This window comes from Ailuropoda melanoleuca, chromosome 13 (genome assembly GCF_002007445.2).
Source record: "Ailuropoda melanoleuca isolate Jingjing chromosome 13, ASM200744v2, whole genome shotgun sequence".
NCBI classification, from domain to species: domain Eukaryota; kingdom Metazoa; phylum Chordata; class Mammalia; order Carnivora; family Ursidae; genus Ailuropoda; species Ailuropoda melanoleuca.
Genome location: NC_048230.1, coordinates 15444965 through 15471987, shown reverse-complemented (window position 1 = coordinate 15471987; position 27023 = coordinate 15444965). Strand labels below are relative to the sequence as shown.

General features: G+C 52.1%; 1 protein-coding gene and 1 non-coding gene across 3 annotated transcripts; both read right to left on the bottom strand.

Moving 5' to 3' along the window:
- Window positions 1–754: 754 nt before the first annotated feature.
- Window positions 755–21137, bottom strand: TRIM25 (tripartite motif containing 25). 2 transcript variants are annotated; one of them, XM_011220272.3, is made up of 9 exons: window positions 20440–21137; window positions 16402–16497; window positions 13855–14088; window positions 11106–11277; window positions 9521–9586; window positions 8030–8056; window positions 7609–7686; window positions 7430–7528; window positions 755–4488 (listed from the first exon to the last, which is right to left on the bottom strand). In XM_011220272.3, exons 1-9 carry the CDS (start codon window positions 21040–21042, stop codon window positions 3959–3961), a joined length of 1905 nt encoding a protein of 634 aa, XP_011218574.2. In that variant the 5' UTR covers window positions 21043–21137; the 3' UTR covers window positions 755–3958. The 2 variants fall into 2 exon arrangements, with proteins under 2 accessions (XP_011218574.2, XP_034495702.1); XM_034639811.1 differs by lacking the exon at window positions 16402–16497.
- Window positions 16105–16177, bottom strand: TRNAK-CUU. Its single transcript has one exon. It is a non-coding gene; the product is annotated as a tRNA-Lys (tRNA).
- Window positions 21138–27023: the final 5886 nt, after the last annotated feature.

The following is a 27023-nucleotide window of genomic DNA, read 5'->3' as shown; positions in this document are numbered from 1 at the left end:
AAGTCCTGAGAACAAAGGGGAGGAACACTTTTATAGAGGAAACGGGGGTAGTTGGGAGGGCTGTTATGAACGAAAATTCTGCTGGAGTAAACTGGGAGCTCCAGGTGTAGTGGCTTTTCACTGGCTGAGTTTTTTTTTTTTTTTTTTTTTTTAATTTTTTTTTTTTTTATATTGTGTTAATCACCATACAGTACATCCCCAGATTCCGATGTAAAGTTTGATGCTTCATTAGTTGCGTATAACACCCAGTGCTGAGTTTTAACAGCCTCTCGTTGGCTGGGCTGTTGCCGGGGGAGTAAAGTTACTACCCCTCCTGCTGGGGTAGTGAAGTATAGGCTTCTTCCTGCTGGGAATGCAAGGTACTCTCTTCCCACTGGGTCTGCAAAAGGCTACAAGGAGTGGTACAGCCTGAGAGCTCCCCCTGCCAGCCTCCCAACTCCATTTTTTAAAAAAGATGTTATTTATTTATGAGAGAGAGAGAGAGAGCGCGAGAGAGAGCATGCAAGAGCGGTTCGGGAAGCAGCAGCAGGAGAGGGACAAGCAGACTCTGCACTGAACGTGGAGCCCGAGGCGGGGTTCAAACTCATGACCCTGAGATCATGACCGGAGCTGAAACCAAGAGCTGGACACTTTACCGACTGAGCCATCCAGGTGCCCCCCCACCCCATTTTAAGGAAGGTTTCCTTTATTCAGTTTTGCAGCTCCTGAGGTGTCTTAGTCTGAGGTGCTATGACAAAAAACACCGGAAACGGGGTGGCTTAAATGACACACATTTATTTCTCACAGTTCTGAAGGCTGGAGGATCCAGCCAAGATCCAGTGCTCGTTGATTCGAAGCGTGGTGAGGAACTGCTTCCTAATTCAGACATCCATCTTCTTGCTAGGGCCCCACATGGCAGAAGGGGTGAGGGAGCTCTAGGGGGATCTCTTTATAGGGGCACTCATCTCATTCCCGAGGGCTCCGCTTTCATGACCTAATCCCTCCACCCCTTACCATTATATTGGGGGTTAGGTTTCAATGTATGATTTCTGAAGCAACACAAACATCCCAACTGTGGCATATGACCTCCCTCGGGCTCAAGAATTCACGAGAACGTTTTTTAAAAAATTAACAAGAACTCACAGAACTTAGAAAATGCAAGACTCTTCAGCGTGTAGTAGACACTGCATACAATGCCTGGGGTGGGAGAAGTACCAGCCGCTGTTTTGTTACAATCACAGAGTCCAAGGCATGTCAACCAGCCTCAGCCCTAGTCGTTCTCGTGGGTTTTCAAAAGATCCATGCCTACAGCCTAATTGTGTCCTGAAAAATCGACTCCTTTAAAAAATCAGCTCATGAAATAATAGCTCGAATATTCCAAATTAACTAAAATCAATATGGGCGGGATAAAGTGATGACATCGCATTATTAGTTACAGATCACAGATCCATTTCAGAGTAATGAAAACAGAGGCACCGGCCGGTCTTGAATAATACAAACCCCTGACCCTGACCTGCTCATGCCAGAGTGGCAGAGTCAGTCCCTGATACCTGCGTCTGGGGTAGTAGTTTTATGTTTGTGTTTCTGGGGATTTCTGACTCTTCCCCAGGGCACCAGGGGGCGTCTCCTCCATGATGGGATGGAAAGAGTAGCAAGCGGAGGAATCCAAGACCTCCTCATCTGACTTACTTGCGAAAGGAGAAGTCAGATGAATACAAAGTTGCCCCAACCTCGAGGACTCTGCGCGGGGCAGTGGTGAGGGAACGCTACGTCTCACCACCACAAACAGAATGGCTCGAGATAGCAAGGGCTTAAGTCTCCAGAGCACCTTGCACAGACCTCAGCTTGGGTTACCTACTTGCCTCTCTCGTGCACAGAGGGAACCATGCTCCCCTGCCCTGAGCTGTCTGACCCCAGGCGAAAAGCGCTCTGTTGCCCTCAGCTCGGCAGAAGACAGCCACGGCGGGACCCCCAGATTCGTCTTCGGCATTCTCCTCCTCTCAGCCCAGCTGTTTCCAAGGAGGAATTGGCTTCAGACAAGGCTTTTGTTTCAGAAGATCAATGAAGATGCTTTGACCTGGGCCAACAGCAGAGAAGAATCACCAAAGAACTCTTCTTCCCAGGATCAAAGGAGGAAGACTTTTTAAAAAACCACATCTTGGCTACTGCAGGGATCTCCTCCCTACAAAGATCATCTCCCTCCCAAGGAAGTGAAAGCCCTTGCCAGGAGAGGACACGGAACACCTCTGTCAGGAATTTCCAGTGCTCCGGGCCTGATTGAAGTGCCCTAGAATTCCAGAGCAAGGCCAAAGATGTGTTACATTCTCAAATACTCATAGGAGAGGTCTGGGGTCCCCATGCCCCCAATGGTGACCCCTTTTTTATACCACAGAGACCCTGATCCAAGCTCCCCCTCTTAGGAAAGGCCAGAGCAGGATTCATTTCACCAACAGGAGGCTAAATTCCTCCCATTTCTGGATTGGGAATTTACATCCTGACAACATCAGGAGATAAGGAGCTCAGGAAATTCTGGCAATCCATTCCCTCCTCCCCTTTCGCAGACTGGGGTTATTTTCACTGCACAGAAGCACTGCAGGAAAGTTAGCCCCTTGTGCTTGAGCCCTGTGTCACGTTCTCTCCCTGGCCCTTAATTAAAGTCTCTGTGCCCCCGTGGCCTGGTCAATCCCCATATCTGGAATTAGTTCAAAGGAGGAAAAGACAAGGGGCTAGAGCCAGTGACAGGCATCTGACTCCCATGAGGGCCAGCACGGGGTGTGCAGCCGGTGGCCGGGGATAAACAGGAATGCTGCTGCTTCCCAGGGATCTGCTAGAAGACACTTTGGGCCATAGGTAGTCACCCCAGCAGGTGAGCTAGCGTGGTCCCCGAGGCAGACCCGCATGACCTGTTCGTGTAATTACAGGCTACAGGTATCAAGCCCAGCTGTCCACTCGGACTGTGCTGGCCACCAAGGCAGCTCCACCAGCCAGCCCAGGATCTCACAGTCCTGGGGAGCAGAGGCGATCACTGAGCCCGGTTATCAGTAAGAAGGCAAGACGACACTCTGCTAAGAGCAAAACCACCACTCCGTCAACCCAGAGCAGGGTCGCTCTTGCCCTGTGGAGTTCCTTGCCCCAAAGCCTAAGCTATGGGAAGAAGGCCTCCCACGAGGCTCTGTGGGTACAGCCAAAGAATGTCTGCCAAGAGTGGGAATGGGAGGGGTTTGCATCTGTGGGACCTGGGTCACCCTGACCTTGAATCACAAATTCCACAAAGGCTGACTCAGATCACGGTTCAGAACCTTAGCCTGAAAAGCTTCCTGTTGCATTAAACATTTGGAAAACCATAGGCGGGGTGTGAGGTACGAGGAGAGGAAGGGGAGCAGGGCTATTTTCCAATGGAGGGAGAGGACACACTTCTTCCAGAAACTCTGATCTGGGTGGAGACCTGCCATGGGTAGTTTCTCTTAAGGACAGAAAATAACCAGGAGTCCGAGCATACACCCAAATCCCCACATGTGAGCCGGGGGTGGGGGGTTGGGTGAATAATATTGAAATTCAATTACTTTGGAATTTTTTTTAAATCTATTGAGCTGAATAGCCCTATAGAGAATCATCAAAACACTCCAGAGAACAAAGGCACTTATACCATGTCGCCTGAGAAAGAGCGTGCCGCGGCTACAGACCCCCTCCTGGAGGAAAGGGCACCCCAAAGCCCCATCCGGTGCCAGCACCCGGACACCTACCAGAACAAGGAGGAGGCGGTCACCCTGCCCTGGGACGGGCACCAGGAGGTGGCAGTGCTTCCTGGCCCACCATGCCATCACCCTCACCCCTTCCCCCCGCCAGATCTCTCCTTGTACCCCATCCCCCGACCCTCCGCCTTCCACCAGGTCCCTTCCCACACTCTCAACCCTTGGGAGTCTCAGGAGGCTCGCGGAGAGGTCGGCCTGAGGCTCTGTGGCCGCGGCCTGGGGCCCGCCTACTTGTAGGAGCAGATGGACAGCATGGCTCCGGCAGAGAACACCCAGAAGGCCGGGTACAGCGCCTCCGTGAAGTCCACCTTGAACTTGTACATCAGATGGACCTTGTCGGCGACGGCGAAGAAGATGACGAAGCCATGGTCACAGTTGAGAAGCACGCCGACCCGCGTGGCCTTGGTGGGGGGCAGCGTCTTCTCCACATTGTTGTGCCACGCAGAGATCTTGGTGTTGAACCACTCCACGCACCACGAGGCACTGTTGCGGCCGAGGCGGCTCTCGGGGCCCTGGCGCGGCATGCTGCCGTAGCAGACGCCCACGCCGCAGAAGTTGTTCCTCTGCAGCTCCACCTCCCAGTAGTGGATGCCCTTCTTGTAGCAGTGCAGGCCCAGCACCTGCGAGCAGTACGCGAACCTCTTGGGATGCGGCTGGTAGGCCAGGGGTGCGTCCGCCACAGAAGCGACGGTGTAGTTCTCCGACAGGGCCACCTTGTTGTGCGCGGTGTTGTAGTCCAGGCTGAATTTAACGGCGTCTAAGAAAGCATCACCCAAGGGATCGATTACAAGGAGCCTGAAGTGCTCTCATGTCTAAACCTTTCCCCAACCAATAGTACTTCTTCATTTATTTTATCCATCCATCCATCCATCCTTCCACCCATACATCCATATCTCCATCCATCTATTCACCCAGCTATCCAGCCTCTACCCACCACCCATCCATATATCCATCATCCATACACACATCCATCCATCCATCCATTCTGTTCAGCTAGACATGTGTCCATCTGTCTATCCATCAATCCAGCCAACTGTCCATCTATCAGTCACCCATCTGTCTATTCGTCCACTCAAACCCATTTACCGAGCACCTGATTCTGGGCAAGACACACAACTCTGACCAGACATGGTACCTGACCTCATGGCAAGGCAAGCCCATCAGTGACAACGCTGTGAGGCTGCACTCCGCTAAATGGTGGGCACACTGCTCTAGGGACAAGTGGCTCTACTTGAACGGTGTGGAGAGCACAGGGGAACATTTAGCAGGTAGGCTGGAATCTGAGCCAAGCAACAGGAAACTTAGAAAAATTAAAAAGCAAGCAGAGTGGGGCAAGGCTATTCTGGGCAGAGGGGACAGCGAGAGCAAAGCTTGGAGTCACAAGGATGGTGGGCATGTGCTGTGACCAGGGAAGGTAGGACAGCTGGGAGAGAGGCCCTAGCAGGAGAAAGGAGACAAGTCAGGGCCACAGAGCAGAGAGCTAAAGGGTCTAGACTACTTGGTGGGCAGAAGGGAGCCAAACACAGTAATTACCTAAATATTATTCCAGGTCGGGACACTCTCATGGCCTCCCTACCCTTCCTGCCACACTTCCAACCAGCTCCAGGAGATCTGAAGACTGGGCTCAGCTGGGTGTTGTCTTCATGCTCAGCCTCCTTCCCCAGACACATCCATCTCTCCCCTCCCGTCCCAGGAGACCCTGCCCTGTGAGAGACAGGTCTCTAGGCAGCCCGGCAGAAGGGAAATCCCTAGCTTGGGAACGTGGAACCAAGAAACTGGGGTTTTCACCACTGCCTGCCACTCCCTTGCTAGGTGGCTCAGGGCAGGATGCTTTTCATGGAGGCCTGACGTCCCCTTCCCTCCGGGGCAAAATGAACGGAGGACAGAAGATGTTCTCTAAGGTCCTGCGTTGCTAGAATTCCCTCTCTTTGCTCACATGGCTGCTCTCACGGAGCCCAGGGCTCCAGAAACACATGGCTCAGCGTGCCACCAGCAGCCCTGCGGCACTCAGCTCTGGCCAGCACCAGGCCTGGCTCTTGCACGGGGGCAGGAACAGCCCGAAGCTCCACGGAGGCAGGCCCTGAGACAGTCCGGGCCACCGCAGCTGCAGAGAAAGGAGGGCCAGGGGTGCGCGCTGCAGCGGGAGGTCTCGGCTACCGCATCCAAGTGCGTGCGGATGCCTGCGTGAGCTCGAGGATGCCGATGGGAAACAGGAAAAGCCAGAGCTGGAAGAGCCTAGAGCCAGTGCTGACGAAGGAACGCCAACCACTTCCAGGCGGTCAAGGGAGGACAGGCTCACAAAGGTGCTTAAGAAGGAACACCCTGACGCCTGGGTGGCTCAGTCGTTAAGCATCTGCCTTCGGCTCAAGGCGTGATCCCGGGGTCCCGGGATTGAGCCCCGCATCGAGCTCCCTGCTCTGCTGGGAGCCTGCTTCTTCCTCTCCCACTCCCCCTGCTTGTGTTCCCTCTCCCACTGGCTGTCTCTGTGTCACATAAATAAATAAAATCTAAAAAAAAAAAAGAAAAAGAGAAGAAGAAGGAAGCCCAGAGGAACAGGTGGTGCCCAGGGGGAGCACAAAGACTGTGGACAGAGGGAGTGTTCCCTTCTAGAAGGATGAATGCCGCTGAGAGGTCCAGCCAACTGAAGGCTGAAAGGTGTCCTCAACTTTTAGCTGCACGGAGGCTGCCGCCAGCCTCAGCCAGAACTGGCTCACCGGAGGGCAGGGACAGAGGCCAGACTCACGGCTCCCGCCCCTCCACAAGCCCAGGGGGCTTTCGGCAACAGAGACGTGCAGCTAGCAGTGGGAAGGGGGTCAAGCTCTCCGGGAGTTCTGACACGCAGCCACAGGAAGGTGGCTGTATTTTTCCAACTTCCCTCAAAAGGATCACGGAGGAAATGCGATTACCACACGGCTTTCTGCGCTGGTCCCCTGTAGCCGGATCTTGCAGCCCTGGCCCGGGGCCAGAAGTTTGTATTTTTCACCAGTATTCAGGTGAGAGGGAGGCTGTTTGCATTGGCCGCTTTTGTGTTCCTTTGTTTGCTTTGCTTTTGCTTTTGCTTTTGCTTTCGTGATGAGGGGAATTTAAACATGCTGTGGAGGGGCAGGCTCCAGGAGAGCCGGTGAGGGTGAAGACGTGCGGGTGGAAGGCCTAACTGAGAACGTGAGTGCAGACTGAGCAGGAGGAGCGGAGCGGGACTGACGCTGGGGAGGGGGCAGGAGAGGGCAGGTGGAGATGCAGGAGAGATGGCAGTAACAAGAGGACGAGGGGCCCCTCTTCTCTGTGACGCGGAAGAGGGTGGGTGGGACAGGGAGGAGACTGGTTATGGCAAGTGGGAAGGTTCTGGAATGGCTGCGGAGCCGAGGAGAAAACTGGAGCTGGAGTGCTGGCAGTGGGCCCCCAGCGATGCCCCGGGCACAGTGGTGGGCTGCAGGTGCGAGCCCAGAGAAAGGGGCGAGCTGGGCTCACACAGGGCTGGGTGTTCAAAGCAACACCTATGGAATCTGCGCTGGCGAGGCGGGGTGTGGGGGAAGCGAGTGAGGCTGCGGCAACATGGAGGAGGACAGGCCAGTGGCTAAGAAGGGGAAGGGGGAACCAAGCTGGACTGCCAGACAGAGGTGAGGGCAAAGACGTGAGCAGAGCTACACAGGAGGGCCTGAGAGCAAACGGGATCGCTCCTCAGAATGCACGCTACTCACACTCCAGGATCTCAGGCCTGGACTTGGCTAAGAAGGTCTCCAGCACCTTGGCCTTGAGGGCCACCGCATCCGGCTGCACGGTGGTGGCTTTGCCTACATCTGGGTGAGGACACAGAAAGCGGTTTTCAGAACAAACTCAGCGTGGACATCCCACACTACCCCTGCCCACAATAACTCACTCTCCATGCCAGGTTGTTTTAGACCTGGTGACTGCTCCGGGACCCCGAAGGTGGGCATCTTGGTGGCAGGGGCTGGGGCTGGGGATGAGGAGAAGAAACATGAACTGGACACATGACATAGTGACCAGATGGCCTGTCCTCCCCTCCACACTGATCTTCGAGAGGTGTTTCCGCAAACACACACCTGGGCCGTCGGAGCAAGACAGCTGCGTCCAGACAGGGCTGCGCTCATTATTCGTCTCACTCACGTGCCCTTGGGCTCACCCCCGACCCCAGGCCCGCCTGCCGCGATAGATCAGAATCACGGAACTCGGGCCCCATCACAGAACCCCGACCAGAGAGGTCAGCCTTTGCGGCCGGCATTTAGTTCCACACTTGGGCAATCTCCAGAAACAACAAGAGGCACAAATGCATAACTTACGAGGTTTCTTGGGTTTCTTTTCTTCCTCTGAAAGAGAAAATTTTCAGAATTAAGATATTGTCAAGCACAGCACAATGACACTTTGAAAACACCATAATAGGGGTGCCTGGATGGCTCAGTCAGTTAACTCTCTGCCTTCGGCTCAGGTCCTGATCTCAGGGTCCTGGGATAGAGCCCCAAGTCGGGCTCGCTGCTCATCGCAGAGTCTGCTTCTCCCTGTCCCTCTGCCTCTGTCCCTCCCCTGCTCATGCTCTTACACTCTCTCGCTCTCTCAAATAAATAAATAAAATCTTTTTTTAAAAACCACCATAATAATAATCATTTGCATGAATGTGACCCATACAAATAAAGCCAAGATGTTTCCCTGAAAATAAGCAAATGAATCTATGGTGACAGAAACCTGCAACAGCAGTTTTGGGGGTTGGGATGGAAAATGAGGAGCATGAAGGAATTTTCTGGGTAATTCTTTAATTTGATTTGGGTAACGGTAACACACATACACGCTTATCAAAATTCATATTACTGCACATTTAAGATCTGCACGTTTTAGTGTAGTGTGTATCTCTATAAAAAAAAATACCAAAAAAACCCCACAAGAACAAAAAGGGAGTCAGCAAAGAAATGTGCTTGCCAAATATCACAATAGTTTTTAAACACTGCCCGGAGCATATGCCTACGAAAACTGAGTTTAGCTAACGCAATGACTCCCAAGCCAGCAGCATCAGCACTGCCGGGGAATCTGGAGGCAATGCAAACTTGGGTCCCACCCAAGACCCTGCGGACTCTGACAGCCTGGAGGTGGGGCCCAGCAACCTGGGTTTTATGCACCCCTGGTGAGTCTGAAACATACTCAAGTTTACGTGACCTAAAAGATTTCGGGTTCCCTCCACCACCTTCCCCGCCACTGGAATGAAACAGGGCGTTGTGGATCTTATCCCTGCCCGTAGACAAAGCCTGCTCTCTCCTATCATCCTCTGCTCCCCCGCCCGCCCCCACTCAGCCCCACACGACCCTCTAGATCTCCCTTACTCCCACTTCTGAGTCATATTTCCAGACGCCGTCTTCCCTCTGGCCCCATCTCCTCCTCTCCCGCCCACTGCCACAGGACCAGCATCCTGGGAGGACCCCAGGCTGTGAGGCAGGTGTAGGGCACGGCCCCTCTGAGCTCCCGGCAACGGGGAGCCACTGCTCCTCCCGGACCATCGCCAGGCTCCTCCAGGGGGCGCTCTGCCCGAGTGCCAAAACTTGGGTGTCAGCAAACATTTCTCAAGAGGTGTGCACGGGTGTTGGTAACCTTGCCGGCCCAGGCCGGCCGCATAGCCAGTGTCGAAGGGCCAGTCCTCCTAAGCACCCCAGGGGAGCCCCTGCGACAGCCCGTCCATCTCCACTCGGTTGGGGCCGTGGCCAGACTCATCTGCAGAAGCACTCGGGCCCCCACGGCCACGTGGGACGGGCTGGCGGGAGCCCCAGAACAGCAGCAGGGTTACTTACTCGGGACCTTTTTCGCGGACTGTACGGGTTTGTGCGTGGATGCTGGGCCATGCTCTCCCAGGTTCCCTGTGCCAAAGAAGAAGGGGTTAGTTCATGCCGCTCTTCCGAAGCAGCCCTAGGGCCGGCTTTGCCAGGGGCAGGGCAGAGAGGGTTTACAAAGCTGATTTCCACTGACTTTCCTTCTCCAATCCTTTACAAGAGCGAGAAACAAGGTGACAAAAAGACGAGTTTCATGTGTCCCTCTTTTCTCAGGCTTAAAATGTAGGGGTCAATGTTTTCTCCACCAGTGCCCCTGACCTCTGAAGCCTCTCTGAGGTTCCAGTTCTTCCTGTGTCAACGGGGATGAGTCCTTTGCTTGTGGCAATGAGGTCAAGAGGCCTCGTTCCTCTCCCTCTGGTTTTTCCATCACCTTTCCCCAGACCAGCAATCACTGATGTACCAGGAAAACAAATATGTGTGATCAATTCATCAACAGCTGTACTTTCTGCACGCAGCATGCCATGCCTGTTTCCAAGGCCCTTCTGCAAGGACTCTCAGCTAGCCATGCTGAAACTCAAGCCCCTCCCCCAGGGTTACACCGTAAGTAAGAGTCACTATGTGCCAGGCTCTGTGCCAGGCACTGGGGAGAGCCCCTGCCCTCACAGAGACTGCAATTTAGTGGGGGAAGAACAATACGACAGATGTGCAAAGGCTCCCAAGGGATGATAAGGATCCTGGGACCCAGTCTGAGGAGCGGGAGTGGTGGTGACGGGAGGTTTGCTGAGAAATACAAAGTTTCAACTGATCTCTGAAGGGTGAGAGGAGTGAACTGGTGAGGATGGTGGAGTCTAAGCCTTCTGGGCATTGGGAAGGGCATGTACAAAGGCCCTGTGGCAGGAAGCTGAGCATATGCAAGGGACTGCATGCAGAGAGATGTGTGGGAGGAGGGGGCACTTCAGGGCTGGTGACACGGGCAAGGCCTGACCAGGCCGGGGTTTTAGAACAGTGTCAAGAGCGTGGTCTGAAATCTAAAAGCAATGGAAATTCTCTGAACAGAGTGAGGGGAGACGGTTCCAGGAGATCAGATTTGCACCCTGAAAAGCTCTCTCTGGCTGCCTCAGAAAGCCACGCAGTTGGGGGCAACAGAAAGCAGGCAGGTGGCAGCTGGCAGGGGGGCCGGCAGACTTGAGTCAGGAGAAATTTAGGAAGTAAAATCTGGTCGTGGCTTGGATACAGGGGGGGCAAGAAAGAGGGTGTCAGGGATGCCAGGTTTCTCTGACCCAAAACTAGCCATTCCCCACCAAATACACTGAGAACCCAGAGTCCATTCAAAAGCCATCGGAGCCAGCCTCAAGATCACGCACAAGAACAGCCCGTCCAGAAAGTCCCGTCACTAACATCGAGGTGCCCAGAAATATTTTTGGAAGGATGGCTACGACTGAGGATTCCCTGCTACCTCCCAGATGGAGGGCTGATGTGTCCGGACCCCTGCGACTCAAGCCCCAGTGCTCTGGATCAAGACCCTCTCCCCCATCCCCAAATGCGGAGGGGACCCCTCCCATTCCAGAGGTCCCAGTTTGGGAGCATGGGGGTTGCTAATGGTCACCTGAGCCAGTGGGTTCCTCGGGCTTCTTGTCCTGGGACTGCCTGATAAACCGCTTCAGCTCAGCTTTGAGGTCTGAGGTGCCCTGGCAGACACCCTTTATCAGTTCCTGGTTCAGCTCCACCTTGGGGACGTAGACTGGCTTTGTGGAGATGCCCTGCAGTTTTGTCCCTTTCTGAAACAAGGCAGGGTGTTAGTTCAGCAGCTCCAGGGAAGCCAGGGCCCCGGCTCAGGCCTCAGGAACCCCAGGAGGATCTTCCCTGTGTCTGATCGGCCTTCTCAAGTTACAGGCCAGAGATTGCTGGGGGCTAACATGCCACTGTCGGTCACAGCTGCCTGGATCTAGAAGGGCCCTCAGAGGCCACTCACCTACCAATGGAGAAACTGAAGTCAAGAAATANGAGGGGAGGGGGAGGGGAGGGGAAGAAAGAAAAGAAAGAAAAGAAAAGAAAAGAAAAGAAAGAAAAGAAAAAAAGAAAAGAAAAGAAAAGAAAAAGAAGAAGAAAAAAGAAACAAGCAGCATCCTGCCAGGAACTCTGCCAATTAGTGGCCAGGACAAAGTTGGGACACGAATCTCCTGACCCCCGTGGATAACGCTCTTCCGCTCCTCCCCCTGTGGCTGGCCAAGTACAGGAGACGCAGGACCATCTCCGGTCCTCCAGGACCAGCTCTGAACACTCGTTCTAAAACTGGACAGGGATGCCTCAGGGGGCAAAGGGTTCAGCCAGGGCACAGCCAGTGAAAAGGAAGGCACTGACAGAGGCTCCCACACTTTGGGATAAAATCCGGTCATACGGCATCAAGAGGCCCCAGGTAGGGACTCAGAATCCTTCTCAGAAAGCTCTAGGCAGCTACTCCAACAAACAGGAAGGAACACGGAGGTGAAAGTCACTGGCGCCCAGCCCAGGCATGGAAAGAAGTCCATGCAGGGAGAAGAGAAGGTTCCCAGTCACTCCTGTACTCTTCCCAGGACCTAAACAAGGACTCTGGTCCTCTGAGGTGTCGCCGCCCCATCGATGGGGCTCACCAGAACACCCGCTGCATGCCAGGATAAGGGGGCGGTAACACGGGATGGGCCTTCCCGAAGGAGCGGACGGCCTGAACACGCACGACAACAAGCACATCTAAATCCATGCCTCTGAGTGCTACAGCAGAGGCGGTGTGACCTGCTCGGTCACCAGTAATGCCAGAATAACGGGACCCAAGGAAGATGGCGGGAAGCTGGAGTGGCCCCAGAGAAAGGACAGGATTTCCTAGGCAGAGCAGTTCAGCCACGGCAGTCCCATCCGATGCCCAGGGTGTCTGGGGAATGGTGAGTCCTCTGCCGTGCTTACAGCGCGGGGCATGGGCCGGGGGTGGGTCACAAGAGAGGACGCTGCTAGCAGACAGGGCCGGTCACCCAGGGCCTTTAGAAAGACACTTCCAGGGTCCCTGGGGAAGAGGGATGGAGGGAAGGGGGTGGAAACGTATGCAGTAGGCAACATTCTAAGATGGCCCCAAAGAGGCCCACCTGCCCTGGGGTACGCACCCTGTATTGTATCCTCCCCCCGAGTATGGGCAGGACAGTGAATATGGTAGGACAGCACTCCTGCGACTCGGCTCCCTTGTATGGAAATACTGCAGACATAATGAAGATCCCAGATCTGATGGTTCTGAGTTCATCAGAAAGGTAAGTATCCTGGTGGGCCTGACTTAACCAGGTAAGAGCCGTTAAAAGGAACCAGGCTTACAAGAAAGAATGAAATCTTGCCATTTGCAACAACATGGAAGGATATGGAGAATATCATGCTAAGCAAAATAAGTCAGAGAAAGGCAAATACCACATGATTTCACTCATTTGTGGCAATTTAACAAACCAAACAAGCAATGGGAAAAAAGAGAGAGAGACAAAGCCAAACAGACTCTTAACTCTAGAGAACAAACTGGTGGCTACCAGAGAGGAGGGGTGTGGTGGGATGGGGGAACTAGGCGATGGGGATTAAAACCACACTTACCACGGCAAGCACTGAGTGACGTATGGAATTGTTGAATTCTAAAACTAATATAACACTGTATGTTAACTAGATACTGGAATTAAAATGTTAAAAAAAAAAAGAAACAAGAGGGGCACCTGGCTGGCTCGGTTGGTAGAGCATGGGACTTCTGATCTCGGGGCCGTGAGTTCAAGCCCTACGTTGGGCGTGGAGCCTACTTAATTAAAATTTTTAAAACGGAGAGAGAGAAGACCAATAATCTAAGTAATCTAAGCAGGGGGAAAAAAGGGACCAGGCTTTCCTGGAGGGAGAAATTCTCTGCTGGCTTTGAAGAAGTAGCTGGCGAGCTGAGAGAGGGCCACATGCCAAGGAACAGCAGCAGCCTCTGGGAACCGAGAGCAGACCTCAGCCAACAGCCAGCGAGAGAGCGGGGCCCCGGGCCTGCACCACGGGAACTGAATTCTGCCACGAGCCACGTGAGCTTGGAAGACAACCCGCAGTTCCAGAAGGAATGCAGCCCAGCCAGCCCGCAGACGGAAAGCCCCTAAGCCGTGTCCTGACCCCCGAGCCGCGGGGAGTGTGAGACAACACACAAATGCTCTTCCAAACCACTAGTTTGTGGTAAGCTGTCACAGAGCACAGAAAACAGACACGGCGTGTGTCTCGGAGCTGCTTCCAGGGATCTCTTCCAGCCCCGTCTCCTGGCGGGCCCACGGCCCTGCCGTCAGCAGCATAACGGCAGGTGGAAAGCGCATCCCACCATCTTCATTGAGACCTACCTCCAGAAACTCGTACTCGTCCCCCTTGGTCAGGGCAAGCTCAACTTCCTCCTTCAGAGCCTGGATCTCACTCTTCTTCTTGAGAAGGATCTGGTAGATGTTGTCGAACTTGGTATTGACCCTCTTCTCCTCTTCCTTTATCTTTCGTGTGGAGGTGGCCTCTGCGGCATCGATGAGCGCCTTGATTTCCATGTATTCCTGTCGAAGCTGTTCTGTCTTCTGATGTGCTGTCTCCTAACCAGGCCAAGACACAGGGGCACCCATCAGACAGGCAAGAAAGTGAAGCCTGGGGTACCAAGTGTTGGTGAAGTGTGCAGCACCAGACTCTTACCTGCACCTCGTGGGAGGACGAATGGGCACAACTGCTCTGGGCGGGAATGTGGCAAAGTCTAGTGAATCTGACCCAGGGAATATCCTCTAGAAAAACACTCAGATGCCCGCCCCAGAGACAGACACAAGAATGCTCTGCTGAATGTTCTGCTGAATTAGCAGAACCCCGGGAACAACCAAATGTCTATCGATAAGATACAAATCTGCAAATTATTCATAGGCTAGAATATTAAATAGTAATGAAAGTTAATGAACTGTGGCAACACACGGACAAATGTCCACGAGGGGAAAAAACAACGTGCAGAAGAAGACATAGGGCATGGTGTCCTTTGTATAAAGCTTAGGAACAAAGGGAATGGCTTCCTCTCAGTTAAGAGAACACCCTGGAGTTTCCCAGGGCACATGGCTGCCCCACCACACACGACGTCCCCAGCCTCCCCTGCAGCCAGACTCGGCCACGGGACTAAGCCGCTCCCCGCGCAGCGTGAGCAGAAGCGGTATGAGCAACACTCTTCTTCCCTGTCCCGTCCGCAGGCGAGAGCAAAGACGTCACGGCGGCCCGGCTTCAACCAGGGGTGAGAAACCCCCTGCAGTAGTCGGGGAGTAAGACAGACTGAATCCTCAACGATCACGGGGAGCCGAGACTAGCAGAGCTTGTCTGGGCGGCTCGCGTCTGGCACTGAACTGCCAAAGGGAGCAAAAGAAACTTCTGTTTTATTTAAGGCTCTGGATTTGGTGTGGGAGTTGGGGTTAATCTCTGTTAGCAGTTTGGCCCGCCCCCTCCAAGCAGTACACGCACTTTCCGTACATGCCCTCACCTAAGCCGCACGGCCACCGTCACGAAAAAGGTGGGACTCCGTTGTGCGGCTGGGAAACCCGAGGCTCAGAGATCTGCCCACAGGAGGCAAGTAGCACAGGCTACTATGTAACAGAGCTGATATTCTGACTCGGAACTCATCTAATCACACCGCAGCTGCCACAATAAAGCCAGACGGACAGCTCTAGAGGAGGGTATAAGCTCAAATCTTCTTTCAATACAAAAATCTTCTTTCAGTATATTCCTTTAGGGGCGCCTGGCTGGCTCAGTCAGACGAGCGTGCAACTCTTGGTCTTGGGGTATAGAGATTACTTAAATAAATAAACTTAATATATATATATATTTAATATATATCAAATATCAAATATAAAAATATATATTTAAATATATATATTATATATGTATTCTTTCAACATATAATATTGAAAACCTTATAAAACTTATAAACACTAGACCCCCCAAAATCTCTAATTCTACCACTCCAATGCTTGTACTACAATTCCATTACTATACTTCCTTCCAGTCTTTTTCTCCTATTTCTGTAATGGGTTGAACGACCCCCCCTCCCCCCCAAAAATAGGTCCAGAGTCCAGAACCTGCAAAGGTGACGTTACTTAGCAAAAGTCTTTGCAGATGTAATTAAGGTAGGAATCTGGAGATGAAATTCTCCTGGATTACCCAAGTGGGCCCTAAATCCAATGACAAATGTCCTTATTAGTGACAGAAGAAAAGACACAGAGGGAGGAGGAGGCCAAGTGAAGACAGAGGCCAGGGCTGGAATGACACCAGCCACAACCCTAGGAACGCCTGAGCCACCGGAAGCTGGAAGAGGCAAGGAAGGGTTCTGCCCTAGAACCTGGAAGTGCGGCCCTGCCTTTGATTCTGAACTTCTGGCCTCCGGTACTGTGAGCGAACGCGCTTCTGTCCTTGTAAGCTGAGGTGGCCGAAATGTGTTACGATAGCTCTAGAAAACGAATACACTAGCTTTTTATAAGTAGATGTAACTCTAGTGGGTATACACTCTGCTTCCTGTTTTTTCCCCCCATTAAATCATGACCACTTTTTATATCAGTACTTTTTTCTCACGATCTAAGTAAGCTCTATGCCCAAAGTGGGGCTCGAACTCACAACCCTGAGATCAAGAGTCACATGCTCTACCAACTGAGCCAGCCAGGCGCCCCCCTATTACTACTTTACAGCCCTGATTTTTAGTGATCGCCCCCGTCCTTCCCGCACCATGGTCAGGGCTTGTGGACAGTCTTCAGTTTAGGTCTACGAAGGATCTTTCCTGGGGACATAGCTTTCTGGATGTCTTGCAAGGTGGATGTCTATTCCCGACACCGGGCGTGAAACCAACCCAAGCCCGGGCCAAGGCTGGCGGTGGGAGCCCTGCCGCTCACCCGGACATCCCGCTGCCTGGCTCTCACGTCCTCGAGAGCCCTCGATGCGCCGTTGATCTGACTGTATATGACGGTCAGTTTATGCTTCAGCTTGGTCTGCAGAGAAAACAACCAGCATGAGAAATCACCTCCCCCCGGCCCCCAACACCAGGGACTGCCCCTGGAATCTGTCCCACGGGTGGTTCTGCCACCCCATGTCTTGCCTGCCCAGAGCTTTTTAGAAGCATTCTCGTTTTTATTGCGTCCCTTCAAACTGCTTGAGCAACAGTACAAGAAAGAAGTTAGGAGCGTAGGACCTGAAGACAGACCGACCAGGGTGCCAGCCCCTGCTCCCAGCTGTCCAAGCATCTCTCACCTGTGTCATCGGCCAAGAAAGAGATACAAATGTTTCCACCTCCCGGGGCCAGTAGCTGAATTGACTGAAACGACGTGAGAGCGCAGCACAGTGCCTGGATCTTAGTAAGGACAAACTAAACGGTCCGCTTGTATGATTAGGGGCTTCCTTAGAAGCACCCATTTTACAGACGATGAAACAGAGGCAGGAAGGCCAGCAAGGGGGCTGAGCGCACACAGAGCCAAGAACAAGCTGGAATGGTTGCTTCAGTGTCAGCAGATGAGGTCATCCGAGCTAGCCCTTCCACCACAAACAACCAGAAAAGCAAACTGCTGGGAAGAAAAATCTGCTTCACCAACAATGGAGAGCTAACTAAGCAGGGAAGGCTGACAGAGCCAAGAACTGGGGGAAGGCAATCCAGAGAGATAAGCCTGGAATCGGGGGTTCCTCTCCCAGAACCATCTGCCAATTCCGGAAGGCAGCTGGAAGAGTCACTGTTAACCTCAGGGAAGCATGGGGACAAGAGTCGAAGTCCAAGGCTCATTTGTTTGGCCCCACGGGTGGGGACCTCCACAGGCTACACACTAGGAATAAGGATGGACAAGCAGCAGCCCCGCCCCCCAACAGCTCAATCCCTGAAACTGAATTAAGGTGACTCAGAATTGCTAAATCCCTAGCCACCTCCGGGAACCTAGGCCTATTACGCATGAAGGAAGATAATATCATCTGAGGCCTCTTAGTATTTCTATAAATTTCCAGAATCAATATCGGGAGTGTCCTCCCTCCCTGCTCAGGGCATAGACATGGGGAGGGGAAAAAAAACCCAGCACCAGAATAATACCAGCCAGGGTTTCTTCTACATGCACTGCAAGCCAGGCATCGCTCTGGTGCTTCACAGGTGTTAACCTACTGAGAGCTAAGAGCAACGCTATAAGGTGGGAGTTACCGGACCTTTATAAACAAGGACATCGAAGAACAGAGTCACATCACTGTTAACTCGTGTTACAAGGTCTCCGTGTTATAATCAAAGCACTGAGTACACAAGAAATGTCTAGGAAACAACATTTACCTCCCCTAACGGGCTGGCTCAACACCCTCCAGCCTGCCCCCTTTCCTGCCCCTCCCACTTCACCAGAGATATTTAGGTCCTAAACCTGGCCTTGAATCTGGATTTGAACAACCCAAAGACAGTCACCTGTAAGGGCTGGAAGCAGCCAAGGCCATACTAACTTGACCCTGAAACCCCAAGTTATGATGATGTTTCAGATTCAACCTCTGTAACAATGCCCTTTGACCTGGGCCCTCACAGTGGCCAAGACAAACTGTGGGCCAAAGACAGAAGTCCAAGCCAAGGCAGATCCGGACTCACAGGTCCCAGAGCTGGAAGAGAACTCAGAACACCTGGGGGGCTGCCAACTGTTCCACCTCCAACAGCCGCTCTCAGCAGTGCACCCCAAAATGCTATGTTTTGGAAAATTTTATCCACCACTAATGAAATGCATATGTGACAGTCTCCTGATGGCAGAGAGAGGAGACTATGTGGCTCCAGACAAAGGAAAGTGGCCCAAGGACTTTGAGGGGCAACAATCCCCTCACTGAGGGTAGAGAACTTTTTGAAGTTCTGAGGATGTGTTCACAGCTCCGGGACTTGAGTCCTCCCTAAGGACGTGGGAGGCACAGAGCCCCGAGTCCACCCCGCACCACTGTCCAAGACAAGCCAGCCACCCAGAGCTGGGGCACTGCCCAGATGGGGCTGGCTCTGTCCCAGCAGGGAGCAGCAGCAGGGTTGGGGGGGGGGGGCTGATCGAAAGACTTGGCAAGCCAGGACAATGGTGGGGAGCGGGGAGGTGGCAAGGTCAGGCCTGTTACAAGGATTACAAAGCCAAGCGTGCATGATAAACGAGGACGCTGGGTGCAGACTCCAGCTCCAGGCCCCAGGCCCCAGGCTGAGAGCAAGATGTAGCTCCAGGCCAGGCTGAGAAGAACCCTCCGGCCTTTACTTGCCTTCTGCCTTCATGGATAAGAACTTCTAGAAGAGCCTTTTGGCAGGAGCCGGCCGCCCTGGTCCTCAGGGACAGGACCGTGTACCCCAAGGCAAAGAAGATATGGCAGCCTGACGCCCCCACCCCAGCAAGCGCTCTTCCAGTCCGGGTGCCCAGAAATTACACCTGCAGTGCTTAGCGTTCACCCAGCGAGTAAGCAGACTCGGAATTCAAACCCAGGTCTCAACACCCAGTCCAGGTCGGGGCCAACCAGCCATCCGATGCGAGGACCCGCCTATGAAGCACTTCCCACACCCACCCAAGCTCATCGCCCTGGACCGACCACCTTGCAGATCGGGAGGGAATGCTATTAATCCCATTTTACAGATGAGGAAGCGGAGGCTCGGGGGTTGCAGGGGCTTGCCCTAAACCACAGCTGATACAGGGCAGCGCCGGGCTTCTGGCTCGAAAGGCTTGGCAGGTTCTTTAGGACGGCAGGTGAAGACACAGGTGGCTGCTCCTGACATGGTTGTGCCTCAGAGGTCAACTCTCAGACACTGCTTTGAGGTCTGGCCTCTGAGACTCAGGGAGGAAGTCCTGAGGGACCCAGCTCGGACAGAGAAGCAGGCTGGGCCCGGGAAGGGCTGTGGCTGTTCAGGAGCAAGGCCTGCACCCTGGTCCTGGTGCCGCCGCAAAGCTTGGCCAGGCCTCCCATCTCCTTCGACAACAGGACAGCCCTTGTTCTCCACGACAGGGCCTCGAGAATTACAGGCAATCAGGCCACGCGCTGGAGCTCAGGCTGATATAAAAAAAGGTGGTCCGATTATACCTTTTCAGCCTCTGCCTTGAGTCCACGAGGGAAGATATGATTTCCCCCACACCACTAAAATCATCACAGAACTGGAAGGCCCCTTAGGGTCCCAGCTCCTCGCTTTACTGATGAAGACTCAGGCCCAGGGGCCAAATGCTGTGCTCAAAGTCACTCAGCCAGGGCGGAGGGCACTCTGGTGCAAGAGTTTGGCTCTGCCTGTGGGTCGTAGCCAGAGATAGCTGGCACTCTGCCCACCCTTCTGCTAGCAACGATCCTCCCTGCTCATTAGAACTCTCTGGCTCACGAAAAGCTTTTGTTCACATGACCTCAAGCCTCCAGGAATGTCCCATGTTCCATGAACTTGGATATCAGGCTGGTCATGGGGAAAAGCGGCCATCTGTAGAGTCGAACCAGCCAGGGTCCCAATGCCTGCTTAGCCACTTACCAGGTCAGCTCAGGCTAAATTAACTTCTCGGCACCACCATTTCCTCAACTGTAAAATGGACCTAATTCTACCCACGTCTTGGATGCTGCCAAGATTTAATGAGGGAACACAGGTAACCTCCTGGGCTCCTATCTGATGTTGGAAACCCCCTACTAAACACCACCAGACAAGTACTAGGCTTCAGGCAAGCGACTTCACCTGCCTTCAGCGGTCCCCTCTGTAAGACAGGAAGTAGGGGGAAGAGGGTGGACCATGGATGACAGAGGAGGGCTATATGTTCTCCTTGCCCCTTTCTATTCTGACATCCGGGACACCCCTGCCCCGGTTCTCAGGCCCAGCAAGACCCAGCGAGGTCCATCTTCCTATCCCAGGTCATCCGCAGTGGGCCAGGATGCCCACGGTGGCTCCCTGTCCACCACCCAGCAGGCCCAGGCTGCCTCCCTGCGCCCTCGCCCACCACCCCTACCTCCAGGTCGGCGCTGGCCTGGCTCAGGGACACGGGCGAGCAGGCTTTGTGCTCCACCAGGCAGATGTGGCAGATGCACTCGTCGTGCTGGGGGCAGAAGAAGTCCCGCAGCCGGTTGTGCTGGGGGCACTTGCGGCGCATCAGGTCCTGGACGGGTGGCTGCAGCTGGTGGTCCCGGAAGGCGGGACTGTCGAAGTGCGGCTGCAGGTGCTCCTGGCAGAAGGAGGCCATGCACACCAGGCACGTCTTGACGGCGGGCTCCTTCAGGCAGTGGTCGCAGGCCACCTGGCCCGCCGGGCTGTACGCGGAGGTGCGGGCGGGCAGCTTCCAGCCGTCGGGGGGCGGGGGCGCCGCCCGGGCCTGCTCCGCCTGCAGGAACTGCTCCACCACCGCGCACAGCACCGTGTTCTTGCGCAGCTGCGGCCTCGCGTCGTAGACTGCGCGGCAGTGCGGGCACAGATACGGCGGGCCCTGGGCGGCCCACGTCTCGTCCAGGCACGAGCTGCAGAAGTTGTGGCCACACGGGGTGGTGACCGGCACCTTGAAGGGCTCCAGGCAGATGGAGCACGACAGCTCCTCGGCCAGGGGGACCAGCTCCGCCATGGCGCTCCTGGGGACGCGACGGGACGCGCTGGAACGGCGGTGGCAGCCACTGCCCCGAGACCGCCCCAGGCCCGCGACGAAACGAAACTGAGCAGCGGAGGGGCGGGCCCCGCAGCCCTTCAGGAAGTCACGTGGGCGTGGGGTGGGGTGGGATGGGGTGGGGTGGCTTGGCGGGCCGCGCGGGTGGTCCCGGGGCGCCGGGGATCGTGGCGCGCGCCTAGCCGCTCAGCCGCGCGGGGAGCCCCGACGGCTCCGCCGGGTGGGCGCGGGCGCCGGGCTCGGGGTCTCAGTTGGTCCCCATGAGCCGCGGCGGTTTCTGCCCACCCGCCCCCACCCCCGGCGGAGGAGGAAAGCCGCGCGCGGCAGGTGGAGAACAGAGAGGGCAGCGCGGGTTTGGGGGAGTTCGCCGCAGGAAGGCACTGGGTGCGGGCGAGACTGTCAGTCCGCACTGGCCTTCAAGGCCTAAGTGTAGAACGGTGAAGCCGCCCCTCCCCGCCCCCTTTTGAAACCCTTCCTTCCTCCCCCCTTGTTGGGCTCTGGCGCATCGGCGTCAGGCCCCTGAAGGCCGGAGCCCCTGGGCACACACTCAAAAAGCTGGCGATTTCTTTCCATACCAACCAGTAGAATATGCAGTTTTGTTTCATTTTAATTTCCAGTCCTACTTTACTGGGGTTTGCAGATATCCCAGTTTTAACAAAGGTTTTCTCTCTCTCATTGACCCACGCACACACACACACACACACACACACACACACGATAATTTTGAAACAAATGTTTTTCTCAAAATAGTTGCTTTAGATTTATTTCCTTTCATTCGTTCAGCTCTGTTCCCCTGGCCTGGGTGCAGGAAAAGTGGGTGTACAGGAGGAGAGAAGTATTCAAGAGACCGGATGGGGGACAGAAAAGAGAGGTAGGGTTTTGGGAAGAGTTAGCTGGAGTTTGCCTTAAGGACAGGGTGAGCCGCAAAAATAAGGAAAAGGTAAATGTCTTAAACTGCTAAAAGTAAAAGCTGCCGTTGATAGGGCACCTACTCCGTGCAAGACAAGTCACGTACCTTATCTCTTACAATCCTATCGACACTAGAAGACAACTTACTATGTCCGTTTTACAGAGAAGGATCCCGGATTTTGTTTTTTTAAGTAATCTCCCCGCCCAGGGTGGGGCTCAAACTCGGGACCAACAGTCTGCTGCTCACGGACTGAGCCAGCCAGGCACGCTCCCCAAACCATTTTTTTTTTTTAAGTAATCTCTCCGCCCAAGGTGGGGCCGGACCAGGGTCACATATTTTATACAAAACAGAACTGAGATTCTAACTCAGGATTGCTTTGCTTAAAATGCTAATTCCTGGTTTTCCTATTTTATTCATCCAAGACTCCTAACCCCATTTTTTCTCTTTTGTATTGCGTTGCTGTTCTCTGCTTGGGGAGGAGGAAGGCAGAAAGCAAGGAGGGGTTAGGAAATCAGATTTGTGCATAGTATCTCATTTAATCCTCACACTAAATCTTTGAAGTAGGCATTATTATCTCATATTACAGATGAGAAAGCCAAGGCTTAGAGAAACGAAATAACTTGCCTAAGACAACAGATACCGGTATGCAGACTATCCCATTCTAGAAGCCATACGTTTCCTACTAGATGTCGCCTCCTAAGGGGAAGGATGAACCGTTCCAGGAAATACACTCAGTGAAACACCCAGTGACTTAGCTCTTGTGGGTGAGGTGGCCTGGTGACTCAGCCAGAATGTCTGTAGAATTTTCTGAGCATTTAGAAGGGCTAGTGAGTGAAGAGGACTCAGGGGCACATAGTTCATGTTTATCAAATTCCATGCAGTAGATACTACGACCTACTGAGCCAGGGAAGCTGAAGAAAGGCCCCATTTACTCACGCTCTATAGTTCACCTTGCATCTGGGTAAACCAAAGAAGCTACTTGCCCACTCCAAGGGGGAAGCAAGGAAGTGAATTGTTCTCCGAGTTTCATCCTGGCCCCAAAACACCTGATTACATCTAAGAAGAACCGGGTCCCAAACATGTTCCAGGACATTAGCTTCGAACAAACCTTGGCCCACGCTGGCATCGATTCCCCTACCTTCGGTGATTTATGCAAGAGCACCTATTGTTCACCTGACACCCTTTCATTGGACCGTACCCTGGATTCCTGAAGGAACACATATCCTGGACCCCTTTCCTGTATAAACCCCTAGTCCCAAGTGACGGGCACACTCACTTTTCCTTTTCCGAGTCTCCCAGACACTCCGTCCGCTACACCCTATCACTACTCTGGAAACCCTGTGTTCACTTCCTCCTGGCTGGCACTTGATTCCTATCCTGCCCGAAGCCAAGGGCCCTCCTGATTGGTCCTGTGAGGACCCCTTGTGGGTCCTCAGACCCGGCCGGCCGACATCACTACTATGCTAGATTCATCCCACTGTGTTGGAGAATAGGCTTTGGAGTATTTCAATCTTTTATTTTTATTTTTTTAAAGATTTTATTTATATATTTGACAGAGTGAGACAGCCAGCGAGAGAGGGAACACAGGCAGGGGGAGTGGGAGAGGAAGAAGCAGGCTCCCAGTGGAGGAGCCTGATGTGGGGCTCGATCCCATAACGTGGGATCACTCCCTGAGCCGAAGGCAGACACTTAACCGCTGTGCCACACAGGTGCCCCAGGATTATTTCAGTCTTTTAAAATTTACTGAGACTTGTTTTATTTCCCGAATGTGGTCTATCTTATTGTGGGTTACTGTTTGCATGGTATCTCTTCTTCCATCTTTGTACTTTCAACCTATTTGTGTCTTTGAATCTAAAGTGTGGCTTTTGTAGCCAGCATATAGTCAGATCATGTTTTTTTTATGCATCCTGCCAACCTCTGCCTTTTCGTTGGAGTGTTTAACTCATTTACATTAAATTAATGATAAGGTAGGACTTATATTTGCCATTTGCTATTTCTTTTTATGTCTTACATCTTTTTTGATCTTCTGTTTCTCCATTACTGCCTTCCTTTGTGCTAAATATTTTCTAGTGTACTATTTTTATTCCTTTGTTATTTCTTCAAATATTCTTCCTGCCCTCCCTCTCTCCCCTCTCCTCCAGGAACTCCCATTCTGTGTATGTTGGTGTGCTTGTTGGTGTCCCACAGGTCTCTGAGGCTCTGTTCATTTTCCTTGATTCTTTTCCCTTTCTGTTTTGCAGACCGGATCATCTCAATTGATCTGTACGTTCAACTTCACAAATTCTTTCTTCCGCCTGCTCAAATCTGCTATTGAACTCCTCCAGTGAATTTTTCATTTCACTTCTTTTACTTTTCAATTCCAGAATTTCCATTTGGCTCTTTAAAAAAAAAATTGGGGAGGGGGCAGGCACCTGTTACAGCTGGGAAGTATCCAACTCATGGTTTTGGCTCAGGTCGTGATCTCAGGGTGGTGAGATTGAGCCCCCCATGCTGCTCCACGCTCAGAGCAGAGTCTGCTTAAGACTGTCTCTCCCTCTCCCTCTGCCCCTCCCCACTGAGCACTCTCTCTCTCTCAAATAAATAAATCTTTTTAAGAAATAATTTTTTCTATGTCCTTACTAAAATTCTATTGAGAGAGATATCATTTTCATACTTTTCTGTATTTCTTTAGACACATTTTCCTGATGTTCTTTGAACATATTTAAAATTGCTGATTTAAAGTTTTTGTCTAGTAAAGTACAACATCTGCCCTTCCTCAGAGGCAATATCTATTGATTTTTCTTTTCTTGTTTCTTTGTATCGTGATTTTTTTTCCAGAACTAGACATTTAAAATAATGCAGGGTGGCACTGTGGATGCTGGATTCCCTCCTTCCCAGGATTTGTTGTTCTAACTGTGTTGCTGTTTTTGTTTAGTGACTTTACTGAATTAATTCCATAAAGTCCATATACTGAGTCTCTGCTCAGTTGGCTTAGTGATCGCCTAATGACTGGACGGACATTTCCTTAAATCCCTAGAACCAATAAGTTTTCCAGTATTTTCCAAGGGCTCAGACTTGTTTGCAGCCCGTTGGTTTTTAAAACTACCATGGAACTGGGGGGTGGGGGTAATGGGAACAGAGCAATTTAAAACACCCAAAGCTTGCTGCCCTCACCAGGATTAAGGCACTTTTTTTTAAAGATTTTATTTATTAATTTGGCAGAGAGATAGAAAGCACAAGTAGGCAGAGTGACAGGTAGAGGGAAAGGGAGAAGCAGGTTCTCCGCTGAGCAGGGAGCCTGATGCGGGGCTCAGTCCCAGGACCCTGGGATCATAACCTGAGCCAAACACAGATGCTTCACCAACTGAGCCACCCAGGCGCCCCTAAGCCACTTTTCTTAAATAAGCATTCCCGGAATTGTTGCAAGCTCTTCACTAATTTCCAGAGTTCTGAAAAGGTTGATCCTGACAATTTTTGTTAGTTTTGTTTTATGGAAGCAGAATTTTCAGATGTCCTTCATGACATAATGATTAATAAGAAATACCTATTTGGCCATTCAAAAGACCAAAATATATTTCTCAGATACATTTGGTCTTCACCCACAGTTCCTGAAAACACCTCAGAGCCATAAAGGTGAAATGGGTGGCTTGTTATTAATGAAAGGGACTTTTGGACCGCACCCGAGGATGGGGGATGGTTGCCAAGAGGACCAAGTGATTAGAGGGTTGGAAATTCTAATCCCCCCATCCCCATCTCCAGAAATAGGTTGAATCAGCCAATGGCCAATGACCTAGTCACTCATGACTGTGTAATGAAGCCCCCATAAAAATCCAAGAGAACACCTTTTGGGTCCTTTCCAGAGAGCCTCCATGCTTGGGGAACCAGAACACTTTCACGTATCACTGAGCCAGGCCCCAAGCTCCAAGAGGACAGAAGTTCATCTGTTTGGGATCTTGCCCTACGTATCTTTTCATCTGGCTATTGATTCATATCCTTTATCATATCTTTTTGTAAAACGGTAGACTTAAGAAAGTAATTTCCCTGAGTTCTGGGAGCTGCTCTACCAAATTAATCAAACTTGAGGAGGTTGTTGGAACCTCCAATCTGTAGCTGGTTGGTCAAAAGTGTAGGAAACAGGGGAGCCCTGGTGGCTCAGCCATTAAGCGTCTGCCTTCAGCTCAGTTCATGAGCCCAGGGTCCTAGGATCGAGCCCTGCATCGGGCTCCCTGCTCAGTGGGAAGCCTGCTTCTCCCTCTCACACACTCTCCTTGCTTGTGTTCCCTCTCTCACAGTCTCTCTCTGTCAGATAAATAAATAAAATCTTAAAAAAAAAAAAAGTGTAGGAAGCAGTCTGGGGCTTGCAACTGGCATCTGACGTTGCAGACAGGGAGCACTCTTGTAGGACCGAGCCCTTAACCTATAGAATCCGGTGCTATCTCCAGGTAGAAAGCGTCAGAACTGAGTTGAATTCTCAGACACCCTGCTGGTGTCCAAGAATTGCTTGGTGTTGTTGGGGGAACCCCTCAACCATATCTGAATTAGGTGTAGGAACCCTAGAAGATTCTTATTCTGCCATTTTTGCTGATGTCACCATGTCAGTAGCATCTGCGGTAATAACTCCTCTTTCATTCCTGAGATAAGCAATTTTTGTTTTCTTTCTTTTTCCTCTTGATAAATCCGTCTAATATGTTATCAATTTTAATGATTTTTTTTGAAGAATCAACTTTTGGCTTTAATTTTCTCTGTCATTTATGCACTCTTTTTTTTGCATTGATTTCTTCTCTTATCTATTATTTTCTATTTACTTTTGGTTTAATTTGCTCTTCTTTTTCAAGCTTATGAAGCTGTAACATTAGATCATTATTGCTAAACTTTTTTTCTTTTCTAATAAAAGCATTTAAAACTGTACATTTCTCTTTAAGCACTGCTTTAGTTATATTCCACAAGTTTTGATATGTGTTTTCATTATCATTCCATTCAAAATATGGTCTGATTTCTTTTGTATTTTCTTCTTTGATACATTAGCTACTTATAAGGGTATGGCTTCATTTCC